Here is a 23,149-nt window from a genome sequence, read left to right on the forward strand (position 1 = left end):
GGATATAAATGTAAATTAAAAAAAAAAAAACTCCCAGAATTCCTGAGCCAGTTGAAATCCACAGGTCATAAAAGGGCTGTAGTTTCCCAGCAGAGTACTGTGTGGATTTCCAGGGCTGCAGTTACCCCACCCTTAAATTGGCCTACCTTATTCCTGTAACAGCTATGAGGTTAACAGCCAGAAGACCTAGAGCAGGGGTGTCAAACTCAAGGCCCGGGGGCCAGATCTAGCCTGCGGGGCTGTCCTGTAAACAGCCAATTGCCAATGAAAACGGAGCTCCATTTTTGCTAGCAAGCCGTGCAACTGAAAACGGAGCTTGAGAGGGCTGTGGGCACCCAAACTCTGTTTTTGCTGGCAGAGGGTTGCAGGAGGATGTCGCAGCCAAAAACGGAGCTCGGGAGCCCATTTTTGCTGGCAGTGTGCTCAGGCCAGTACAGGTGCCCCTGACACGAGTGATGTTGAGCTGGCCACCCCCACCCTGGCCATCCCTCCACTCCCCCAAAGTCAGACACAACCCTGATGTGGCCCTCAGTGAAATAGTTTGACACCCCTGACCTAGAGACTTCCAATGGGGGGATCAGCTTCCTTTCACTAATCTGGGGATTTCCAAATTAACCTCTGTATTTACTGTTTGAAGTCTTTCATTTCACAGTACTTGTTCCTGTTATAGTTACTGATGATTCGGAAGTATTCCCTCACATTTTGTAAAAATTGTAGCATCTATCTAGAAGTCTTAAGGAACTCACTCTACTTTCATTTTCCCCCCAGACTTCAGTCGACATTCCAGGCTTGCAGCTAAGCAATCAGGACTACTATCCCTATGTCTATTTCAAGATTGACCTCAGCCTTCTCGATTCCAGATAAAGTTTGCTGCTCCAAGTGTGACTTGTTTTTCAGTATTGTAGGATTTGTAAACAAAATAACATCCCTTTTGTTTTTACTGCAAACAGAATAGGAATGTGGCCCTTTCAGTGCAGAAAGAGCAAGTAATTTTAAGCAAGTGATCATTGTAGTTCCTAGATTTGGCTTGACTATAAGTAGACTGGTTGCTTTTTTTCCATTTTGACAATTAAAAAGATACCGGAAGCTTTTTTTTGATTGTATTAGAAAACATGCTTCGCAAGGTGTTGTGTTATTGTTGTATTTATTCTGTTGTAATTACAAAATGCTCCTGATCATCTAAGGTTTTAAATAAAATCCAGATATCTGGCAGTTAAGGTAGAACTATCCTGGAGTCATAAATCTGTAATTGGTTTAATGTATTGATTCAGTCAACACAGCAGTTACACAGTGAAATTTCAGAGGGAAATATGTTTGGGAAGTTAATTTTAATCTGGTTGCTTCAGTTTAGCATGTAAGAAATCCGGTCAGAAAATTTTTCTCTCATTTCAATGAAACAGCTTCCCCTTCCACTGAAGACTGACTCATTGCAGACATAATACAAAACTTGAAATCTCATTTTGTCGGTTTGTTGAAAGTAGTATGGCCTTTTAAGTGTCCAACTTGATTAGAATAAATGGCATTTCCTCTCACCACCGTTGGTTGACAATGTTACAATACAGATGAAACATCCTTAAATGCTCTTCGGAAAAACCCCCGTGAGTCCAATAAATGGCTCCAACAATGCTGGAATCCTGGAGGCCCTAAAGTGAGCCTTTTTAAAAAGAGAAATATTGCATAACGTTCTTGGGGCAGGAGAATTTAATACTAACACTGGGGTTTTTCTAAGATTCTTCCAAGAAATCATGTCTTCTGTTATAGGAGTATTATATTTTATAATGTAATATTATATTAAAATTAGTCTCAAGTCATAATTCTGGGCTATCTAAGAACATTATTTGTCAGAGACAACAGGAATTAGCTGATGGCTTACTATTTTTCTTGGGTTACCATGAAGGAACATTAGTTCTTAAAGATTCCCATACAATCGATGAGATGTGCATCAAGATAAAAGCTGTCACACGTTACCAGTAAACAGGGCAGTTCTCTCAATCCTATAGGCTCCCCAAAGAAAAATAACAGTTGAAAGTATTTAGACAGAATCCAGGGACCAGGTTCCTATCCAAAGCTTACTATTGTGTGAAACATTTCACTATCGCTTCTTCAAAACAGCAGAATTTAAAAAGTGACTGGCTTAATATGAACACACACACATCATAATATTCATTGCAAAAATGGCTCCAAATACTGCACTGATATAGTTAAAGGGAGATCTCTCTGTACACTGTACAACACTGACACAGAGTCAAAAATATTGTTTTATTCTTTCATTGAAATGAAAACTATACTGTGGGGGGGAGGAGAAAAAAGATCACATTTTAAAACCAAGTACAACAAAAGTCTCAAGTTACAATTGACCACCACATGCCAGCTAGATTTAAAAAAAAAAAACAACAACCAAAAAACCAAGAGCATTTCAATGAAAGATCAGTGTTGTTCTCAAAATATCTGCTACACTGGATACAATTTCACTCAATAAAAAAAATTCATAGAATTTGTGAGATATTTTTTCTTAAGAGATGCTCAGTTCACTCATGACCATGTTTCCAACAGTTTCTCTCTTGGCAAAAAAAGGCCACTGGTAGATCCATGTGATGCAAAATGTTCTTCTATCCAATCCAACCACTGCCCAATGTCTCTCAAGAAACCAAGTTATCTTCAGGCTCTCACAATTCATCCTTCTGAGTATCCCAGTCATCAAGATCTACATCACTGAGATCAATATCCTCTTCGGCTGGGAGCTATGAAACAAAAGAGTGTGAATTGATCAGGCATTTATCACGTATCACCACGTACATCTTAGAACAAGTTTCAAACCCCCTAAGATGCTGAGAAAATATTGCTCAATAGCAAATGACACTACTATTAAGTAACTTTTTCTAAAGATACCTAAATGTGCCTTTTAGTTTGGGTACAACCAGCAATTTACTTTTCTGATCTTCCCTTAAAAGTATAAACTACAGACACAATCTGAAGATAAGGTTTTTACCATTCAGATGAGTGATGCAATTAAAGTGGAGTTTCAGTACCCACACTACCATTCAGTCTAATCGCTGTTATTTTAACTCATTGAAATCAGCAGAAAAATTAAAACTATGATTAGTGTCTGATGGTTAAATTCAAAATAAGTGGGTTTACACTGCATGCTAAGTCAAATATGTTACATTGGCTTAACATGATAAGGGAATTGGGCTACATGTTTATTTACAGCTCTTTGGCATCTTAATTCTTGTTCTGTGTCCTTCACCCAAGCTGCTAAATGCCTACAGAGATGTAGAGCAAAATCAGCCAAACCAGTAGACCAAAAGTTAATTCAAAATCAGCCAAACAAGGCATTATTATTTTATCTCTCTACATGATGGCCGGTTTCTTTTTCATTAAGCAAACCAGGATTGAAACAAGCCCAGGTGTTGACATTTTGTGTGGCTTCAGTAAGCTATGGAGCAGAAATCGTCTATAAAAAAGTAGAAGTCAACAGTAGACTCTAAGCGAACAATAAAAGTTGAAAATCTATGTAAGCTTGAATGTAACCTGAATAGTTGGATAAACAAACGAAGTAGGAGTGGCATTATTATCAAGTTCCTCTTTATAACCCTTAATGCAACAATGCTAGACTAGTTGAACATTTGGTGAGCAACCTGCCATCAGGACAGGAAAGAAAAAAAGGAAGAAAATAGTCTGCACAGGAAGCATATCAGAATAGCTCAAACAGGATACAGAAAATAAAATGATGCCAGAAATAGATAAGATAAACAAATGTCAAAGCTTTCAGCAAAATCCAAAAGAGAAGAAAGATACAGAGCCAAGTGTAGAACTAAGGTGGCTTCTCATAGATAAGATGGGTGACAGAAAAGAGGAGAAATAAAAAGCAGCAGCAAAGTTTTAACTAAACAAATATTTGAGTACAAGCTTTAGGGTATATATTTATCAGGCTAACTTAAACATTGAGAGATTGACTTGATAGGGAACCAATTTAAATGCATGAACCCTGCAAATTAAGTTCTGTGTGATTCATACAGAGATGAAAATGAAGTCTTTTACCTCGCCATCTTTGCCATCCCAGGGCTCCACTGTGTTAATTTTGGCGAAAGCCCCTCCACCAACTGGTGCTGTGGACCCTCGTCCAACAGAAAGTTCCCTAGAAATGGAAAAAACATTTGGAACATAACATACACCCCTCTCATGATTCACATTTGAGAACCAGTTTGATTAAAGCACCAGGTTAGAAAATGGGAGACCATGAGTTTAAGTGCCATCTTAGACATGAAAGAAGGCTGGGTGGGTGACTATGGACCAATCACTCCCTCAGCCAACCTACCTCACAAGGTTTGTTGTTGTGAAAAAGAGGAGGAGGAAGGAGTACTAGGCACGGTCATCTTGTTTATAAAAATAATAAAGGTGGATATAAAATAAATAAGCCTGATGCGATGCATTATATAATGAATAGCACTGAGTGAGACTGGTAACTGGCCCACCTCCCCCCAGTTAAAATTTCATGAGATTTCAGTCATTTCTTTTTAAAATGAGAGTAAGAAGAAAAAAATATGGGATTCAGAAATGCCTCAAGCAAGGTAGTTTTTTGTGTTCAAAAAGGAAGCCAACAAACATGCTTACAGAATCAATTCTGTAACTAAAATAAACATCAGTTATTTTCCCCCCTCTGACTATTTTTAACTGAAACTCATCAAGCACCACAACATTCATATGATCTGAGGTGCCGACAAAGAAGCCTTACCTTAGGAATTCGTTAATCCCTTGATCGCTGAAGGAGCCTTTTAGCAGGGCAAATTTCATCTTTCGAGCATTCACGGCTGCCATGGCTGGATAGCCAAAGCCACCAATGCCCAGAGAGCTTTCGAGATCAAACTGTGCTCCGGCTTCTGTCCACAGCCACCTTGGAGAAGAAGAAATGTGTTTTATCTCAAAGCAAACCACAGAAGATCACTTTTCTCTACGGTTCCAGACCTCCCTGGCATCACCTCGTTTCTGTTGCAAGTGGCAGAGCAAAAGGGATGAAGACGGCAGATCAAAACCAGCTCATTTCCTTAAGCCTCCCCTACCTCCAGTTCGTAAGCAATCTAGCCTAGTCTATGCTGCCACTGAGTTACTATTTTCATTTCAATAAGGAGTGCAGATTGGTATTCCTCCCTGCCCCAAACTGAAGCACCGGCAGCTAGCATCTGTAACTTACCCCCACATCTTCCTTTTGTATTTGTCTGCCATTTTCAACATGACTTCTAGGTAAGCATTTCTACCTGCAGCTCCTGTTTAACAGAAATCATAAAAAGAAAGAAAGATCACATTTGAGGCCAGTGTAAAAGCCAAAGATAAGGGAAAATAACTCTTTTGTTCTTACCTGTGTCAAGTATGTGGGGCAAAACAGAAATGATACAAAGTTGGTGAGCATCACAGGTTTGCTTTAGGACATCTTCGTTAATAATCTAGGAGAGACAGATTTCCCAATTCAGACTCCAGGCGATTAAAAGAGTAACAACTAAATTGCAACTACGAAGTTAATTCTCCTACAAGGCCTTCTCTTGCTCAATCTTTTTTTTAACATGGTTGATTTATTTGCCCTGATAGGAATTGGACTCTAGATCTCTAGATACAGGTAGTCCTCGACTTAAGACCACAATTGTGCCCAAAATTTCTGTTGTTAAGTGTGACATTTGTTAAGTGAGTTTTGCCCCATTTTACGACCTTTCTTGCCACAGTTGTTAAGTGAAACACTGCAGTTGATAAGTTAGTAATCCGGTTGTTAAGCGAATCTGGCTTCTCCCCATTGACTTTGTCAGAAGGTTGCAAAAGGTGATCGCGTGACATCGCCCCCCCCCCCAGGCCCCAGGGACGCGGCAACCATCATAAATATGAGCCAGTTGCCAAGCAGCTGAATTTTGATCATGTGACCACAGAGACACTGCAGAAGTCATAACTTTGAAAATGGTCATAAGTCATATTTTTCAGTGCCGTTGTAACTTTGAATGTTCACTAAACGAATGATTGTAAGTTGAGGAATATTTGTATTCCGAAGACTTTAAAACAATTTTGATCTACACAGCTAAGGCAAGGATGCCAGAAGTTTTCTTAATTCACAAGAAACGTTACTAAAATTAGGGCCTATACATCATGCCATTCTCCTCATGATCTTCAAAGAGAGGCTCCCTCACAAAGCTCTTGTGATGACCCGGGGCATGGCACAAAGGCAACACAGCCAGAGAATAAGTACAAGTCCCTTTATTAGCTCCAAACTTTGTCCCCAACGTCCCTTTATTCTCCGGTCTGGAGAAAAACTCTTCCACCTGCAAGCAGACAAAACTTCCAACTATAAATCCCACAGGGCAAGATAAGGTAATTAATCCAGCAGGGCAAGCAAGATAAGAAGTCCAGACTTGAAGTAGCATGGCAGTAAATCAAACCAGTTGGGAGGATGCCAGGAACTCAGATAAAGCAGCCAATACGAACTCAGCGTTTGTTCCCGACAACCACCTCTCCCATTTGCCTCCCTTTTAAATTCCAGCTCCAGGTGTATCTTGTGAAGGGAGTCCAGGCCCTCTTCCCTGAGTGCCCTAGGATGAGGAGGGGGTGGGCTTTGGTTTTCATCCAAACCTCCTCTCCCTTGTTCTACCTCTCCCCTGCTCTGCCCAGTCTGACTTTGCCCTTCCCCAGTTTCCTCCACAGCCAACGGAGCCACTCTCTCACTCTCTGTCACCTGATCCTCTTCTATCTCAGAGTCAGACTCCAACAGGGGCATGACAGTTCTTTGCAAGCAAATGTTATTATATCAATGCAACTCATATGAAATAGGGCCTCTGGTGGCTCAGACTGCTAAGACAGTCTGTTATTAACAGCAGCTGCTTGCAATTACTGCAGGTTCAAGCCCCACCAGGCCCAAGGTTGACTCAGCCTTCCATCCTTTATAAGGTAGGTGAAATAAGGACCCAGATTGTTGGGGGCAATAAGTTGACTTTGTATATAATATACAAATGGATGAAGACTATTGCTTAACATAGTGTAAGCCACCCTGAGTCTTTGGAGAAGGGCGGGATATAAATGCAAATAAAAATTTAAAAAATAATAAAAAAATAATAATAAGGGCAGACATTTCAAAAAAGGCTTGAAATTTCCAAACACATGAATTCAATAAAGGCAGTAAGGAAATTTTAAGATGTTTTGGGAGACATTCAGTAAGAAATCAAGTTTAGCTCGATTTCTCATTTTCAAAGAAAATGATTTGAAGTATATATGATACTCCCTTAATTTTATCAACAAAAAGCATCATCATAGCAAATTTGGTTATCGAATTATGACGGCTACGTAGCCCAAATAGGACTAATGAGATGGGCGTAATTGCCATGCACAGGTTTGCAGAAGAAAAAATACTAAGAGTTCTGTGACTTCAAAATAACTGAGAAGGGCTCTGAAATGGAATATGGAGTAGTTTGAAAGATTGCATGGTGGCTCATGGGACAGAAGTACCTCATAGTGCAATGTTTTGTTGCAATTTTTCTAGGAAGAAACTGCTTGAACAAAATAAGGATACCTCTAGGAGTTCAGGTGCTGGTGCATTCTCTGAAAACAAGTCCAGAGCCCGAGCAACGATATCTGATTTTGTCCTTCCACCGTCATAGTCAACAGGTTCTTCTCCTTTTTGGAAAATTTTTATTGTCGGAAATCCACGGACCTGGAACACAGAATCAAAGAATTCAATTCACAGTGAGCACAAAAGGTAATCCACCTTGGTATTCGGTGAACCAAAAATCAAAATTCAGACTAAGAAATTTTGGGGGAAGATAAAAATCTGGCTGGATGAAACAACGGGGCAGAAAATAGAAAAAAAAATGGAACTATTCCTATTGGGCATTCTGGAAGGGAAAATGGAAAGAAATATACAATATATCATATTACACATATTGACGGCATGTAGAATTGTGATAGCACAGAATTGGAAACATCCGGATATCCCACCAGATCAAATTATAATAAAAAAATATATGAATGTGCACAAATGGACAGATTATCGATGGAAATGAAGGAGAGGGAAGATACTGAGTACTATCGAATATGGAATAGATGGTATTCCTGGCTGGAGAGTAAGCATAAAACTTAAGAGAGACTTTTGTTATGAGACTGAATTCGGAATAGAGGTTAAAATAATTCAAATAAGAATGTTGGTTTATAGAGATACTTAGAAGTAGAATCTGTATATAGAGGTTAAATAGGATAAGAGATACTGATATAGGAAAAGCTGTTATGAGTAATGTAATTTTGACACATTTGTCTTTGTGTGTTTTATATATTTTTTTTGTTTTTGTGCTTTTTTTTCTATTGTCTATTTTAACTTTTGGAAATTCAATAAATATTATTTTAAAATAAAAAAACAAAACAAAACAAAAATCAAAATAAAATACCTCTTAGCTTCACTGAATGGCAGCACCACCCAAGTCCTCTAAATAGCCAGTATGTAAAATTATCACAGAAATCATTCCATCCCTCCTTTCCATGTTTTCCCCAAAACAAGACCAGGTCCCATTTTCATCTGGGACCCAAAATAAGCACTAGGGCTTATTTTGGGGGATGTCTTATTCCTCCCACCCATGAGAATCCCACTTCTGCTTGTTCGTGGCAGGGCAAGAGGCTGTGCAGAGTGCTATTGCCACCGTCGCGAGGCAGGAGTGCCCCCCGTGCCTGGCCCCGGCTTACCTCAGGCCCCCCGCAGCCAGGCCAACCTCACCTTGCGGCTGTGGCATTAGCGTGCTGTGTGGCCTCCTGCTCTGTTGCAGCCACAAGCAAGCAGAAGAAGTGAGCCGGAGGCCACGTGGGCTCCTGCTGCACACGGTTGCTGGTGCCGCTGCCGCAAGGCAGGTGTCAAGGCGTGACCTGGCTAGGGGAGCCCTGTGGTAAGCTGGTACGGGGTGCATGGGGCAGCTTCACCACTCCCCCGCGAGCATTTATCTATCATCCAACTATGATGCTTTCATACTTACATTTATTCAACAATGCTCCACTAAATAAATGCTTAAAACATTCCATGCAATATGATGTTACCATCTTAAAAAGGACATATTCTCCCCTCTGTGTTATTTGGGAGACAGCAAGTAATAAAATAAAAGCATTACCACTTGCATTATCTACTCACCCCATACCGACTGGCTAACAACTGGTGCACAGTAGCGTCTACAGCAGCTAGTTTAACTTTTCCCTTTGTTTGCTCCTTCACTTCAGCTGCAGCTGATGCCCACTCTGGCTCCAAACTGTCGAAGAAAATGCATTGTAACATGTGGTTGTTTTCTTTTCAAAAGAACAGCCATAAACTACAACAGCAACTTACAATTAAAAACACTTTAAAAAAAAAAAAAGAAGCAGAGTGGTTAAATTATGATAGTTCCAAAGGCCATAGCTGAGCTCAAAATTACTACAGGTTGATTGCTAGTTACCGAATTACGAAATGTGATTGATAACTTTTACTAACAGATCACGATTACTGAATACTCCTCAGAAGGATCTTATGACTTGACATCCTTGGGAAAGCTTGAATCTACATTAGCCCCAATAACCATTATCAATTATCAGATTCCAGGAACCAGGAGGCCTGAAAGTCCTACTTCTGCTTTACAAAAGATTAGATTTTCACCAGTTTTGTATTAGGTGACGACAAAGTAATGAGTACAGAGGAGAATCATATTAAAAGCAAACGGGGGGGAGGGGGGGCAGGGAAGGAAAGAAAACCCAAGGTAACTTAAAGGATGGCTCATGTGCCTCCAGAGGTTTCAAGCATAAACTGCATTTCTGTATTTGAGGTTAATGCCACTGAATTAAGCAGGACTAACCTATTGACAGATTGCATTATCAATATTTTTGCACCTAACTACTACTCAAACATCTGGTTTCCCCTAGTATGTATGTATGTAAGTATGCTGTAACAATCCTGAGCACAGCCAGAACACTTACTTTTTGCAATGTCCACACCAAGGAGCATAAAATTCTACCAGCCAGATACTGTCACTGTCCAGTACGGTCTTATCAAAGTTATCATCGGTCAGTTCAACTACATCCTTTTTGTCAGAGCCTCCACTTTCATAACTGCTCTATTAAAGAAACATTAAAAATGGTATTTAGTATTACAGGTTTTACTCCAATTCTAATTATTGATGACAATAAATGGATATATGCTTTCCAGTCAAAAAAAAGATTAGGATAAAAATCTTTATCCTAAGATAAATATATAATATATATATATATATATAATATTTTTATTTAATATATATATTTAATATATAAGATATATAATATTTTAATTTATAAGAAAACAATCCATCTCTGCTTGAGATCAGTCGGTACAGGATGGAAAATGTAAAAGCAAAGTCAACCATCAATTATTCAAACTGAGTTTTTCAACAATGAACTTCTGGATACTCTAGTCTAGTGGAACTAATCAGTAGAGCTTCACTTCCTCTATTTCAGCAGATATATACGTTGACCTGAGAATGAGGAATTTAAATAACAGAACAACAGTCTTGGAAGGAACCTCTGAGGTCTTCCAGTCCAACCCCCACTCAAGCAGGAGACCCTGTTTCATTTCAGACAAGTGGTTGTCCAAATCTCATCTTAAAAACCTCCAACCGAAGACTTACACGGCTGCCTATCTGAGATCTATGCAGCCGAGAAGTCTTGCCTTCTTCAATGAGTCTGTTTTATTTATAGCCATGATTTCTTTATAAATCTTTTAAAATATTTTTTTAACAAGATATAAACAATGCAACATGAAAGACGAAACAAAAAGATAAAAAAAAAAAGATTATAAAGTGGCTTCTAATCTTTTTACATTGTATTTTCCTTCTTCCTGCATTTTATTCTTTCTTATGATCAAACTCTTAAATCACAAATTCATACATGAAGTTATTGTTTTTTCTCTAATGCTATTAAATAATGCTTATAGCCATGATTTCTAAAGCATCTGTACAATGGAGATATCGGAAGTCTGAAGAAATTCCTTGCCATTCATTTAACCCGCCAATTCTTTATTTTTGTGCATCCATCTACTGCCATTATCCACCCCCTTCTTTATTCTGATAACTGTCACTATCCTCTACCGAGAAATTACAGCGCCAATGTTTTGCAAAATGTGACTCATTTAAATGAGCAAGCCTGATGACCTACTAAGCTGGACTTGCTTAAATTTAAATTATCAAATTGATTTATGGGTTTTAAATTTTTTAGTAAATTTTAGAGGGTAATATTTTTATCTATAAGTAGCCAGATTAAATAGGTTTTTTAAGGGTTGTTTTTAGTTTTGTATTGTTGTTTTCTTTCTGTATTTTATTTGTGGCTGTACACCACCCTGAGTCCTTTGGGAGAAGGGCGGTCTATAAATAAAAATATTATTATTATATTATTATTATTATTACTAAATTTTTCACTCCTGCCATAAAATAAGCCCTTCTTAAATCCATCATTCAAATGCCAATGTTACCAAATTGTCCTGTTAACATTCTTCGCAAAATACAGGTATGGAAAGAACGAGGGTTTACAATGAGTAGGAGGCAAAGCCTAAAAGGGGTACCTGTTTTCCGGAACTGTATCCTCCACCTTTGCCACTAAGACGATCTTTTACCAATGACCGGACAGCACTTAAAGCAGCATCAACAATAGAATCGCTGGTCCTGGCTCCTGAGACACAAAAGAAAAAGCATAAGCGATCATTAAGACTCCACATAGATCAATATTCGTTCCAGCAGCAGTATCCACCATTTCAGCCCTTTAAACAATGGGGGACGACCAATTGGGCAGCTTCTTGGTGCTCCATCAAGAGAAATAACAGGAGGCTTCAGCCTTGATCTGGAAACCCAGGTTTTAAGTAACAGGGGTGTTACTCCCTGCAACAGGGGTGGAGAACCTATGCTTCTGGATGTTCTGAACTATAACTCCCACCCAGTTCAGCCAGAAGTGAGGTATGCTGGGAACTGAAGTTCAGCAGCATCTGGAAGACCACAAGTCCCTCACTTCCACTGTAAAGTAAATACTCAGCTCTTCAATCAAATGTAAGGCAGCCATAAAAGTGAGAAATTCTTAGGAATTTCAAGTCAACAAAAAAGGACCCAATATATTATAGTAGTCTTTTCTACTTCCTGGGGCTTGTTGCAAACAAGAGAAAAAAATATATATCAGTTTTGTTTAAGACACACATCAGCAAAAAGAATGTATCATCTTAAAAATACCTTGGTAGTCTTCTGCTTTGTGCTTGTTAGCACCAAAAATCTTGATAGTAGGAAACCCTTTAACACCATATTGACCACCAAGAGATTGGTGTTTGTCTGCATCAACTGCCCCAATTTTCACAACACCCTAGAAGAAAGGAAGGCTTTCAAGTAAGAGAAACAAGACAAAAAACTCCACAAAGAGAAGGCAAAAGATGTTTTGCGGAATTCATACATGTGTACTGACTTAAGTCAAAACAATGGAATGTATCATTTTACAGACATGCATGGAGAAATCCTGGCTTTGGTTTAGATATTGCCTTTGACTAAGCGGTTTCATAAACTTAGAAGAAGAATTCAGCTTGAAAATAAAGGATGGTGTCTTTCTTGATTCTTCCTTTAAATTCAAGAAAGTCATGCACCTACATTAACTATGTTCTCTGCTAGGGACATGCTGCCTTTGGGAGCATCCTATGTGGTTTGCCATGACTGTGGTGGATCAAGACAATATTAGACAATTCTCCAACAGCACAGCCTTACTCATTAGGAAGTCAAGGTGTCACTCACTAATTTCCCATTCATTGTTAACAAAAACCCAGCATTCCCAAGCTTCTGTCCAGTAAATCTTTTAAGAACGTAAATATCTACTGTGTATAATCTCTGATGAAAATATAATGTAAATAGAGTTGCCAGCTGTTTCAAAATATTGATCTGTCAACCATAAGATTTAGTCCAATTTGCAAACAAGCAATACATCTCTGAAATAATGCTATATACTTTAGAAGACAAAATAAAATAAATAAAAGAATTAAAAACCAGTAGGGCACAGGCTAATGATAACAATCCTGGACAGAGAGGCTGTAACAGAAGAATTGTGGTCTGAAGGCCATTCTATGGTAGAGAGAGCTTTCCATCAGCTTCTCAGTAACAAGCCATTGGCCATCGCAGCAAGGAAAACATGGGAAGCGGTAAAGAGGAAGGCCCAAATCCTGTCGCTGCTCCAACCAACCTGGGTAGAGTATCTGCTTTGAACTGGCTCCGAAATTTTTGTGTGGAATGTTTATAATGTCAAAGTCAAATATCTTACATTTAACTTTGTATAGGAGGATATATAGGTCTTCTTCTGACACACAGACTTCATTAGGCATAATAAATAAACATGATCACTATGAAATGTAATAAAAAGAGATAGTCCTGGAAAAAGTTTTTAAACAACTCAAAAAATGGAGCTAGCACTCACAAGGCCTCATGGTTCTCCCCATGGCAGTAGTGGGTACCATTTGGCCTCTAAAGGTCATTTGAATTCCAACTTTTATCAATCCTCATCAACATGCCCATTTTAAGGAATGGCAGAAAATTCATTCAAGAGATGAACAGGGTACATATTTATTTTTTATCAAAGAAAAGGAGCATCCTAGAGATTGTATTTTATTTATTTATTTATTTATTTATTCCATTTTTATACCGCCCTTCTCCCGAAGGACTCAGGGCAGTTTACAGCCAAAAATAAAAACAACATAAACATAAACAAAAATTAAAAACATATTAAAAAACTGATTTTAAAATTTGGCCAGATAAGATTAAAACTAACATGGTATCCTGCTGCAGCGGCTCGGGGGGCTTGGAGTGGGGGGCACCATTTATCGGTGGTTCTCCTCCTACCTCTCCGACCGGTCACAGACGGTATTGGCAGGAGGGCAGAGATCGGCCCCGAGGCGCCTCTTGTGTGGGGTGCCGCAAGGGTCGGTTCTCTCGCCTCTTCTGTTCAACATCTATATGAAGCCGCTGGGTGAGATCATCCGTGGTTTTGGGGTGAGTTGTCACCTGTACACTGATGACACTTAGCTGTACATTTCCACCCCTAACCACCCCAACAAGGCCCTCAAAGTGATGTCCCAGTGTCTGGAAGCCGTACGGATCTGGATGGGGAGAAACAGGCTTCGACTCAATCCCTCCAAGACCGAGTGGCTGTGGATGCCGGCAGCCCGGTACAATCAGCTGATTCCATCGCTGACTGTTGGGGGCGAGTCGTTGGCCCCCACGGAGAGGGTTCGCAATCTGGGCGTCCTCCTGGATGCACAGCTGTCTTTAGAAGAACATATGACGGCCGTCGCCAGGGGAGCTTTTTATCAGGTTCGCCTGATATGCCAGTTGCGTCCCTTTCTGGACCGGGTTTCCCTTTGCACTGTCACTCATGCCCTTGTTACATCCCGTCTGGACTACTGCAATGCTCTCTACATGGGGCTCCCCTTGAAGGGCACCCGGAAGCTCCAACTGGTCCAGAATGTGGCTGCGCGGGTGATAGTGGGAGCACCTCGCGGCTCCCATGTGACACCTCTCCTGCGCAGCCTGCACTGGCTCCCAGTGGTCTTCCGGGTCCAATTCAAGATGTTGGTCACCACCTTTAAAGTACTCCATGGCATAGGACCGGGTTATCTATGGGACCGCCTACTGCCACCAGTAGCCTCCCATCGACCTGCGCGCTCCCACAGAGGGGGCCTCCAGAGGGGGTACCGTCGGCCAAACAATGTCAGCTGGCGACCCCCAGGGGGAGGGCCTTCTCTGTGGGGGCTCCTGCCCTCTGGAATGAGCTGCCTCCGGGGCTTCGTCAACTCCCCGACCTCCGGACCTTTCGCCGTGAGCTGAAGACGCTTCTGTTTCAGCGCACAGGGTTAGCTTAAAAGTAGTTCTTAAATGAGGTTTTTAAATGGGTTTTTTAACTTTATTCTAATTTTTAGGCCATATATTGAATTAGTTTTTTATACTGTTTTTTAACCTGTGTTATATGTATTTTTTGTATTTTTATTGGCTGTGAACCGCCCTGAGTCCTTCGGAAGAAGGGCGGTATACAAATCTAATAAATAAATAAACAAATAAACAAACATAAAACCATCATAAAAACCCCATTAAAATTTCGTTAGGCTAGCCCCGCACGGTGGAATAAAAAGGTCTTGAGCTCGGTCACTGAGTTCAATGTCATTAATTTTTAAAAGATTGTTAAGATGCTTATTCGATGACAAAGATACCAGCTGATGGGTAGGATACCTGCTTTTATTGCACACAACCCAAGTTTTATTTCTACTATCTCATGTAGGCTGAGAAAGACCCAGAATTGCCAGTCCCTTTGAAGCTGTTGTTAGATGAAACAGTGCTATCAATGCCTGAGAATCACTTGGCTAGACAGTAGTTTCTTTGGCTTTATCTTATCCTAATGCACAAACCCACATGACTTAGCTTTATCTATGAACAAAGGGATTCCACTTTATGCAGTTCCAGGAGAAAACATGATGATAGGTAGATAACAAGCAGAATATCTCACTCTGCCATTACTTTTTCCAGAGCCAATGGTTAAAGGCATCAGGCTGAACTTGAAGATAGTATTTCCTAATTGTGGCTCAGGCATGAAGCTTGGGCTAGTCCCTCTCTCTCAGTCTGAGGAAGAAGGAACTCATCCCTCTTCCAAAAATCTGGCCACGAAAACTTCATGAACTTGTGATCGATGAGAATTAAGACTGAATCAATCAATCAATCACGCACGCACCACACATATTTCCTTCCCTTTCTAGGCTCTCCGAAAACAAACCCTATTAGCTCAGCCATAAAATACTTGGAAAGCCAAGAAATGTTGATAAAGCTGGGAGAAGATGCCAGGAGGAAAGCAAAGGCCCTCGGATGGAAGACCAGTATAAGACAGAGAATGCTGTATCTGCGCCATGATCAGGTCTGGTATCGAAAGTAAACAATTTGACAGAAGGGCAGATTGGTCTCTGTTATAAAGAAACTCTTGGAGAAATCTGTGAGAAAAAAATTCTCCTTTACAGCAAGTGGGCTTAAAATATCCTAACTTAACAGTATGGTGCAATGATTAAGGTACTGAATAAGGATAGAGGAAACTCAGGCTGAACTGTGTTCTCCTTTATGGAAGTTCAGAAAGTGTCTCTAGGCTAGTCACATTCTCTTAGCCCAACCTATCATACAGGTTTACAGCTATGGGAAAAATTGGAGGAGGGAATTAGCACAGTCTCTTGAGTTTCTGGAAGACAAGTAAGCTTAAATCTAATAAAGAAAGATTATTTATGGATATGCTACTCACTTTTAAGGCAGTTGCAGCTTTCTTCCATTCGGGTGTCAGTCTTTGGCAATGGCCACACCTTGCAGAAGATAAAATAAAAATATAACCTTCAAACATTTGACTTATTCCGAACCAAATACCCCTTTTGTAGGATTCCACATACTGAAAACTATATAAGGGAACATACAATCATTATATTCCAAGTGATATCTCAGATTCATTTTTATTTTTTCTATTTTATTTTTCTATTTTATTTTTTCCATACGGTTTGTAACCAATGTTAATTGCTACAATTTCCCACACGTGTAACATTGCACAAAACTGAATGACATATTGACTGCCAAACATGTCTCTTGTCCTTTAAAAAAATTAATAAAACCTAACATTTTTATACCATTGAAGTTCACACATATAATTCAACCACAGCATTTTCATAGTAGGTAACTGAAATTCTTTCAATTTCTAGCTGCAAAAGTTATAGATCCTTTTTCCGCAGAAAAAACACCACCACCAAAGTTGGCAACCATACTTTTGTAATAACACAAATCTTCTGAAAATTAAGAATAAATTCGACGTATAGGGCAGGGGCAAAGCAAAGCTGGCTGAGGAACTGTGGGAGTTGAAGTCCACAAGTCTTAAAGTTGCCAAGGTTGGAGACCCCTGGTATAGAGCACTGTTACGACTTCTCCAGCCTTCAATATATATTTCCACTCTTATTTCATCAACTGAAAGATGTAGGAACAGCATTTATATTGTTACCATGACTAACACATACAGATCTGCATTTAAAAAGGATGACTAAACTTTATCTTCATCAACTCTCCAGAGGTGTTGGGCCTGTATGTTGTCTGTGAATTTCAGGAATTGTGATACCAACATCTCTGAAGGAAAAACAATGAGAAAGGCTGACTTGTGTATTCCTGCACACCATCTTCCTTAACCATAAGAATAATATGACCAGAACAGTCTAGCTAGAAATTTTGCATCGAGATGCAAGAAACTATTTACAGAAATAAGACAGTTAAAGTGTACACATGAGCAAGCGACAAACAAAACAAACAACCATTTTCTTCAAGACAGCTGAGTTAATACCTACCATGGTGCATAGAATTCTACTAGCCATAAACTATCACTCTGAATAACCTCTCTGTTGAAATTTGTTGGTGTAAGTTCTATAACATCATCACTGGAAGAATACAAGCTGTTAACAGCCAAGAAGAGTGTGCAACTTACAGTACCTAGAATATAAACAGAACAAGATTCAGGTAATTACAGACAAGCTTTATATGTTTTGGGTCAAAAACATGCACAGCTGCTAAATTAGCAGTAAAGCAATGTAGGAAGAACCCTGGTCTGCTAAACCAAACAGCACAAGAAATAATCGGTGTGCAAAACATTTCAACAGTGTAATCCCATTCTGAATAGGAGCAAGCTCGGATAGTACAAGAATTCCTCCAATCCCCAAACAGACCATTTTTTCTGACCCATACTCACAATCAGAATGGCCTTCTTCCATTAAGATCAGGATACTAATGGAATGCAGTAAAGTTAGAACAGACAAAAAATAAAATAAAATAAAAATCTAAAATCAGAATAGATCTCAGGACTAGAATTTTCCCTGCTAACCTGGTGCTTCCATTTCCTCTCTATGTAAGTGTGGCCACCTAAATTTTAGAAAAGGAAAAAGCTATTTTTCTCATCCATTTGCCATGAAAAAATGCCCACTCATTAACAGGCAGCATAAATCGAACATATACAAAGTAATTTAGAGGTAATGCTCTTCCTGCTTAATCCAGGCATTTTCTGATTTTGTGGTCACAACTCTTAAATGATGCATGGCAGCAGTTCACCTTCAAGAGGAGAAAGCCCCCAGCCTTTTTAAAATCCCTTAATCATTTTCTCAGCAAGGCTGGAGCCTCACCAGACTGCATTCAGGGCTCTCCTTTGCTTGGATAAGCAAATTCGTAGCTTCTCCTGGCACGGGGCGAGTGGGCACTGTCTGTCTGTCTTGAGCGCATGGGCCCTTCCAAACTTGTTAGTTTCTAAATTTGCTTAGACCTCTCATAATCAAGAGTTCAAATCTTTCTGACTTCATTCTTTATACAGCTTAAATCAGGGCTTCATGCACAAGTTGGCTTCATTCCTAAATTCATTTACAGGAAAATAAGCTCCATTAGACTGAATGAAACTATTCCCAAGGAAACAGGACTGTATGTGTTGACTCACACCCTTCTGAATTTTATTGCATGTGGGAGTGGTTCTTCTGTTTTCAACAGACTACACCACATTTTGTAACACTGTTGAATTGCATGTTTTATTATATTTTTTACTGCTATGTTAAGATGGTATCTTTAAATGATCCTGCTTTGGGATCTGAATGAAAACTATTAGAATAATATGCCATAAGTTACTGTTCCTTAAAGGTTCTATAATGAAATCAAGAAAACAAGTTTAAACCCTTGTCATCATTGGGTTCTTTTTGGAAACACAGTCCTTAATACCCAAATATTAATTCAGAAAAGATGTGCCCTGATCAGTTTGCTGAACCATTTATTTGAAGGTTAGTTTGCAATAATTAGTCAGCCCAAAAATGTATTTGTCTAAGGCAGGGGTGTCAAACTCGAGGCCTAGTGACTGGATCCGGCCCATGGGGTGCTTAGATCTGGCCTGTGGGGCTGCCCCAGAAACAGTGAAAATGAGCTCCCGAGTTCCATTTTAGCTGGCAGAGGGTTGCAGGACCCTCTTTCGGCCGTCACAGCCGAAAACAGAGCTCGGGAGCCCGTTTTCGCTGACAGAGCACTTGGGCCGCCATAGGCGCCCGATACGAGTGGTGTCAAACTGGTCATGCCTACCCTGGCCACACCCACCATGGCCCCCTGAGGTCAAACACAAACCCTGATGCAAATGAAATTGAGTTTGACACCCCTGGTCTAAGGTAAGGTGAAATTCTGGTGAGATGCACAGATGGGTGGCAAATAAATTTAATAAATAGAAGATAATCCCCGGAAAAGAAATTTGCATGTGATTAAGAAAACTGATCATCAGCAAGCTGCATAGTTGAAGCATTCCAATACAGAGACCATTTAATACAATTGTAAGCACTTTTATTTCTGCAAGACACCTTCCTAAGCCAGAAGCTGTCGGAAATGTACACACACATATAATTACCCTATATACGTCAATCACTTGATTTATATGAAGGTAACTACAAGTCTGATCTAACATCTGAAAATGTATGTTTATATGTATGTATCTATTAGAAATACCCAAAATTTGTAATCAGGAACGGAACCAATTCTGTATATCTCTAAAAGTAATTTATATGTATTTAGGACTACACTACAGTAAGGTTTTTCCCTTATGAGGAGGGGAAAAAAGCCTCTCATCACAGAAAGAATCTGTGTTCAATTGAAAATGCTGAACAGTAGGAGCAGGAAAGCAACGGGGAGCCTGAGATCAATCCCATTCCCACCCACCACATTCCCTGCAACAGCAGGGTTTTTTTTTAATATGCTTTTTAATTGAAATAAATGCACTGCTGACATATTGAAAGTGAAGCACAAATCTCTTGCATCAATCTAATTTACAAAACTGTTTCTGGACCCCCTATAGACTGTAAAAGCAGGGAAATAAAAAGTGTGGGTGCCTGTAGCCCTGAATTCCGTTTCTCTTGGCTTGGCGATCTAAGAAGAGCTCATGATAAGCTGAGTTTACAAGGAGCATCCTTGGGAGGTGAGGGGGGCAAATGATAAAACCAGGTTTGTGCTGAAGTTCTGCCCCTTTTATACATGCATGATGACATTACATGCCCGCACAAAAGAGGTGGGGCTCCTGATGTGACACCCACAATTGCCATTTTGATGAAAGCACTGGATCCTGCTGATTCCTTTGATCTTCAAGTGGGCCAATGGGAGCACTGCATCTATTAGGATAGTCATTCTAAAGCAAGGGTGTCAAATCCACATCATCATGGCGGCATCATGTGATGTATCGTGACTTTTTCCCTTTCACTAAACCGGCCGTGGATGGGGCCAGAATGTGACGCATCCGGCCCGCGGGCCGCGAATTTGATGGCCCCGCTCTAAAGCAAACATTTCTAATGGCATTTTGCAAACTTTCCATGTGTCCACTGACCCTAAAATACAGGAAGTCCTTGACTTACAACAGTTCATTTAGTGATTAGTTACAACAGCGTTGAAAAAAGTGACTTATTACCGTTTTTAACACTTACAACTGTTGCAGCATCTCCATGATCAAAATTTGGAGGCTGGGCAACTGACTCATATTTATGACGATTGCAGTGTCCTGGGGAGTCATGTGATCCCCTTTTACAATCTCCATACAAACAAACTCGATGGGGAAGCCAGATTCACTTAACAACCGTTTTACTAATTTAATAATTGCAGTGATTCACTTCACCACTGTGGCAAGAAAAGTTGCAATATGGGGCAAAATTCACTGAACGAATGTTTCACCTAGCAACAGAAATTTTGGACTCAATTGTGGTCATAAGTCGAGAACTACCTGTACTGCCTTTTCTATGCTAGAGAAAGGATCTGTTTCAGAGTGACTACTTTACATTCTTCTGTTCTTACTGGATTGTCAGCGCTAACAAGGTCCACAACCCTAATCAGGTCTGGTGCACTGAGACACACCAAAGGGGTTCAACACCATTCCAAGAGGTTCATCCGGATCTCCTTCTATTCTAATGCAAAAAGCAGAACTAGAGACCCACCGCAGCAGGCACCAAGCTAAACCCAGACTTCCAATTTCCATTCAGCCTGCATCTATCTTAACCCAGCAGGGTACAAAACACTTATCAATGGGAAGAGCTCCAGGCGAACTCAAAACAACCATTCCGAGTCAAAACTGGCAGGGTCAGCCCAGCTCATTCCAAAATGCTTCAGATGCCCACCTCATACAGGCGCCTCATACATTTTGCCCACCTCATACAGGCGCCCGGCTAGTCCCGAGAGGCGTCGAACCAAAAGGGTGCCAAAGCCGCCCTTCAAACATGCCTTGTGGGGCTGGAATAAAGCACGGTTCCTATAGCAAAACGGGAAAAACACGGGGAGACGCAGGAAGGAGCCCGGGCTTTCCTAGTTATTCAGCGTATGGCATACAGCAGAGGTCTCCAACCTTGGTCCCTTTAAGATTTGCGAAGTCCACAAGTCTTAAAGGGACCAAGGTTGGAGACCCCTGACATACAGCACAGGGATAACACTAATAACATTTCTACAGAAGAAGCACATCATACAATGGTATTATTTAGCCATGCCTGATGGGATATGGGGGGGGGGGAAGAACCCACCTCGCAAAGAGGAACCCCATAAACGTGCAAATCACAGAAGCCTTTTTAAGACAGGGGTCTCCAACCTTGGCAACTTTAAATCTGGAGGACTTCAACTCCCAGAGTTCCCCAGCCAGCAAAGCTGGCTGGGGAACTCTGGGAGTTGAAGTCTTCCAGGCTTAAAGTTGCCAAGGTTGGAGACCCCTGCTTTAAGAAAAAAAGACTGATCTGACTTCTTTCCTAAAGTTACTCCTAGCATCGCCTTCCTGCATTATTATGCAGTATTTGTAACAGCCCGATCGCTCTCTTCCTTTAAAGGACCGGCTGTTCTAGAACGAGATGCAGCAAATGAATCTGGAGCCCCACGGCTGGAAACCCCACGCAGCCCATTTTAAGCCTGACCAAGTGAATTTCTTGCGCTGAACCCCATTAAACCCGTCCTCGCTTCCCCTACGCTCCCAGATCCGTCCTCCGCGGCGGCGTCTCCTACTCTTCCCCCTCCCTCCTTCCCTCCAATTACCAAGCAAAAACCGCTTTCCACTCCACGCGCCCATGTTACCCTCCGAGGAGCTCCGGCACAGCTCGAGTCACCGCGATTCTACCGCTCCCCTCCCGAGAGAGGAGCCAAATGTTTCAGCGAGCCCCGCCGTGGCTGCCGCTCATTGGTTCTCGCCGCGGTCCCTCTTTTGCATAGCCAATGGGAAACGGACGGGTCAGGGCCGGAACGAGGCGTGTGGATGGCTTCGGATGGGCGGGGCTTAAGGAAGCCTCGGAGAAAGGAAAGGGAAAAAAAAAAAGGGAGTGAGGGTCAAGGGGTGTGCAGCCGGCGCCGCTCGAGCACCCGCTTCCGGCCTCTCTTACTGGCTACTCTTTGGTTGAGTGGCCATAGAGATAGGAAAAAGGGAAAAGAGTATATGGAAGAGAGGGATTCCTTTCGGGGTTTTCCTTTGCGGACCAATGGAACCTACCGCGCCTTTAAAGCCTGGCGCCATACAGATAACTTCAGAGTCCAGTTCCCACAATTCTCTGTTTGGGCTGGCGGGGAATTTTGACAGGCGTCATCCTAACCCTTATGGAACGTGTCCCAAGCTGTAATAAGACAGCCTGTCTTTTAACACTTTTGCAGAAAGTAGAGGTTGAAATGAGTCTGCAGATCGTCAACGCTCTGCATTGCTCCCCATCTCTCTCCCTGCCTATTTGTAAGATGGCACTTCATAGATGTGGGGGTTACCATTAGATTTTTAACCTGCCTCCCATTAGGTGGAAAACACCTAATATTCCTGTCTCCTGTTTTCCTCATTTTCCTTTGTCCTAAAACAAATACTGTGTTTCCCTGAAAATAAGACCCTGTCTTATATTTTTTTGAACCCTGAAATAAGCACTTGGCCTTATTTTGGGGAGGTCTTATTATTTTGGGGCTCCTCTTGGCATCTTACCTGATCTCCAGTTCTGTGTTTAAATATTTTCGGGGAGGGTTTATTTTCAGGGGGAGGCTTATTTTAGCGCATGCGCTCAAAAGCCCGATTGGGCTTATTATCAGGGGATGTCTTATTTTCGGGGAAACGGTACATTCTGGAGCCGAAACTCACCAAA

General features: G+C 40.9%; 2 protein-coding genes across 3 annotated transcripts in view; one reads left to right on the forward strand and one right to left on the reverse strand.

Moving 5' to 3' along the window:
• Positions 1–1,427, forward strand: part of ATP6V1C2 (ATPase H+ transporting V1 subunit C2) — a 33,464-nt gene extending 32,037 nt beyond the window's left edge. For both annotated transcript variants that reach the window (XM_058178480.1, XM_058178488.1), the window contains one exon: positions 769–1,427. In XM_058178480.1, the coding sequence (XP_058034463.1) occupies positions 769–864 (96 nt within the window). In that variant the 3' untranslated portion in view covers positions 865–1,427. The remainder of the gene's footprint in view (positions 1–768) is intronic.
• Positions 1,428–2,240: 813 nt separating this feature from the next.
• Positions 2,241–22,230, reverse strand: PDIA6 (protein disulfide isomerase family A member 6). Its single transcript, XM_058178467.1, has 13 exons — positions 22,077–22,230; positions 17,363–17,504; positions 16,288–16,345; positions 12,216–12,342; positions 11,561–11,667; positions 9,949–10,085; positions 9,137–9,251; positions 7,541–7,681; positions 5,357–5,441; positions 5,192–5,264; positions 4,736–4,894; positions 4,042–4,138; positions 2,241–2,741 (listed from the first exon to the last, which is right to left on the reverse strand). The coding sequence occupies exons 1-13, from the start codon at positions 22,108–22,110 to the stop codon at positions 2,667–2,669; spliced, it is 1,350 nt and encodes a 449-aa protein (XP_058034450.1). The 5' UTR covers positions 22,111–22,230; the 3' UTR covers positions 2,241–2,666.
• Between the last annotated feature and the right edge of the window lie 919 nt (positions 22,231–23,149).

Source organism: Ahaetulla prasina, chromosome 1, assembly GCF_028640845.1.
Source record: "Ahaetulla prasina isolate Xishuangbanna chromosome 1, ASM2864084v1, whole genome shotgun sequence".
In the NCBI taxonomy this organism is placed as follows: Eukaryota; Metazoa; Chordata; class Lepidosauria; order Squamata; family Colubridae; genus Ahaetulla; species Ahaetulla prasina.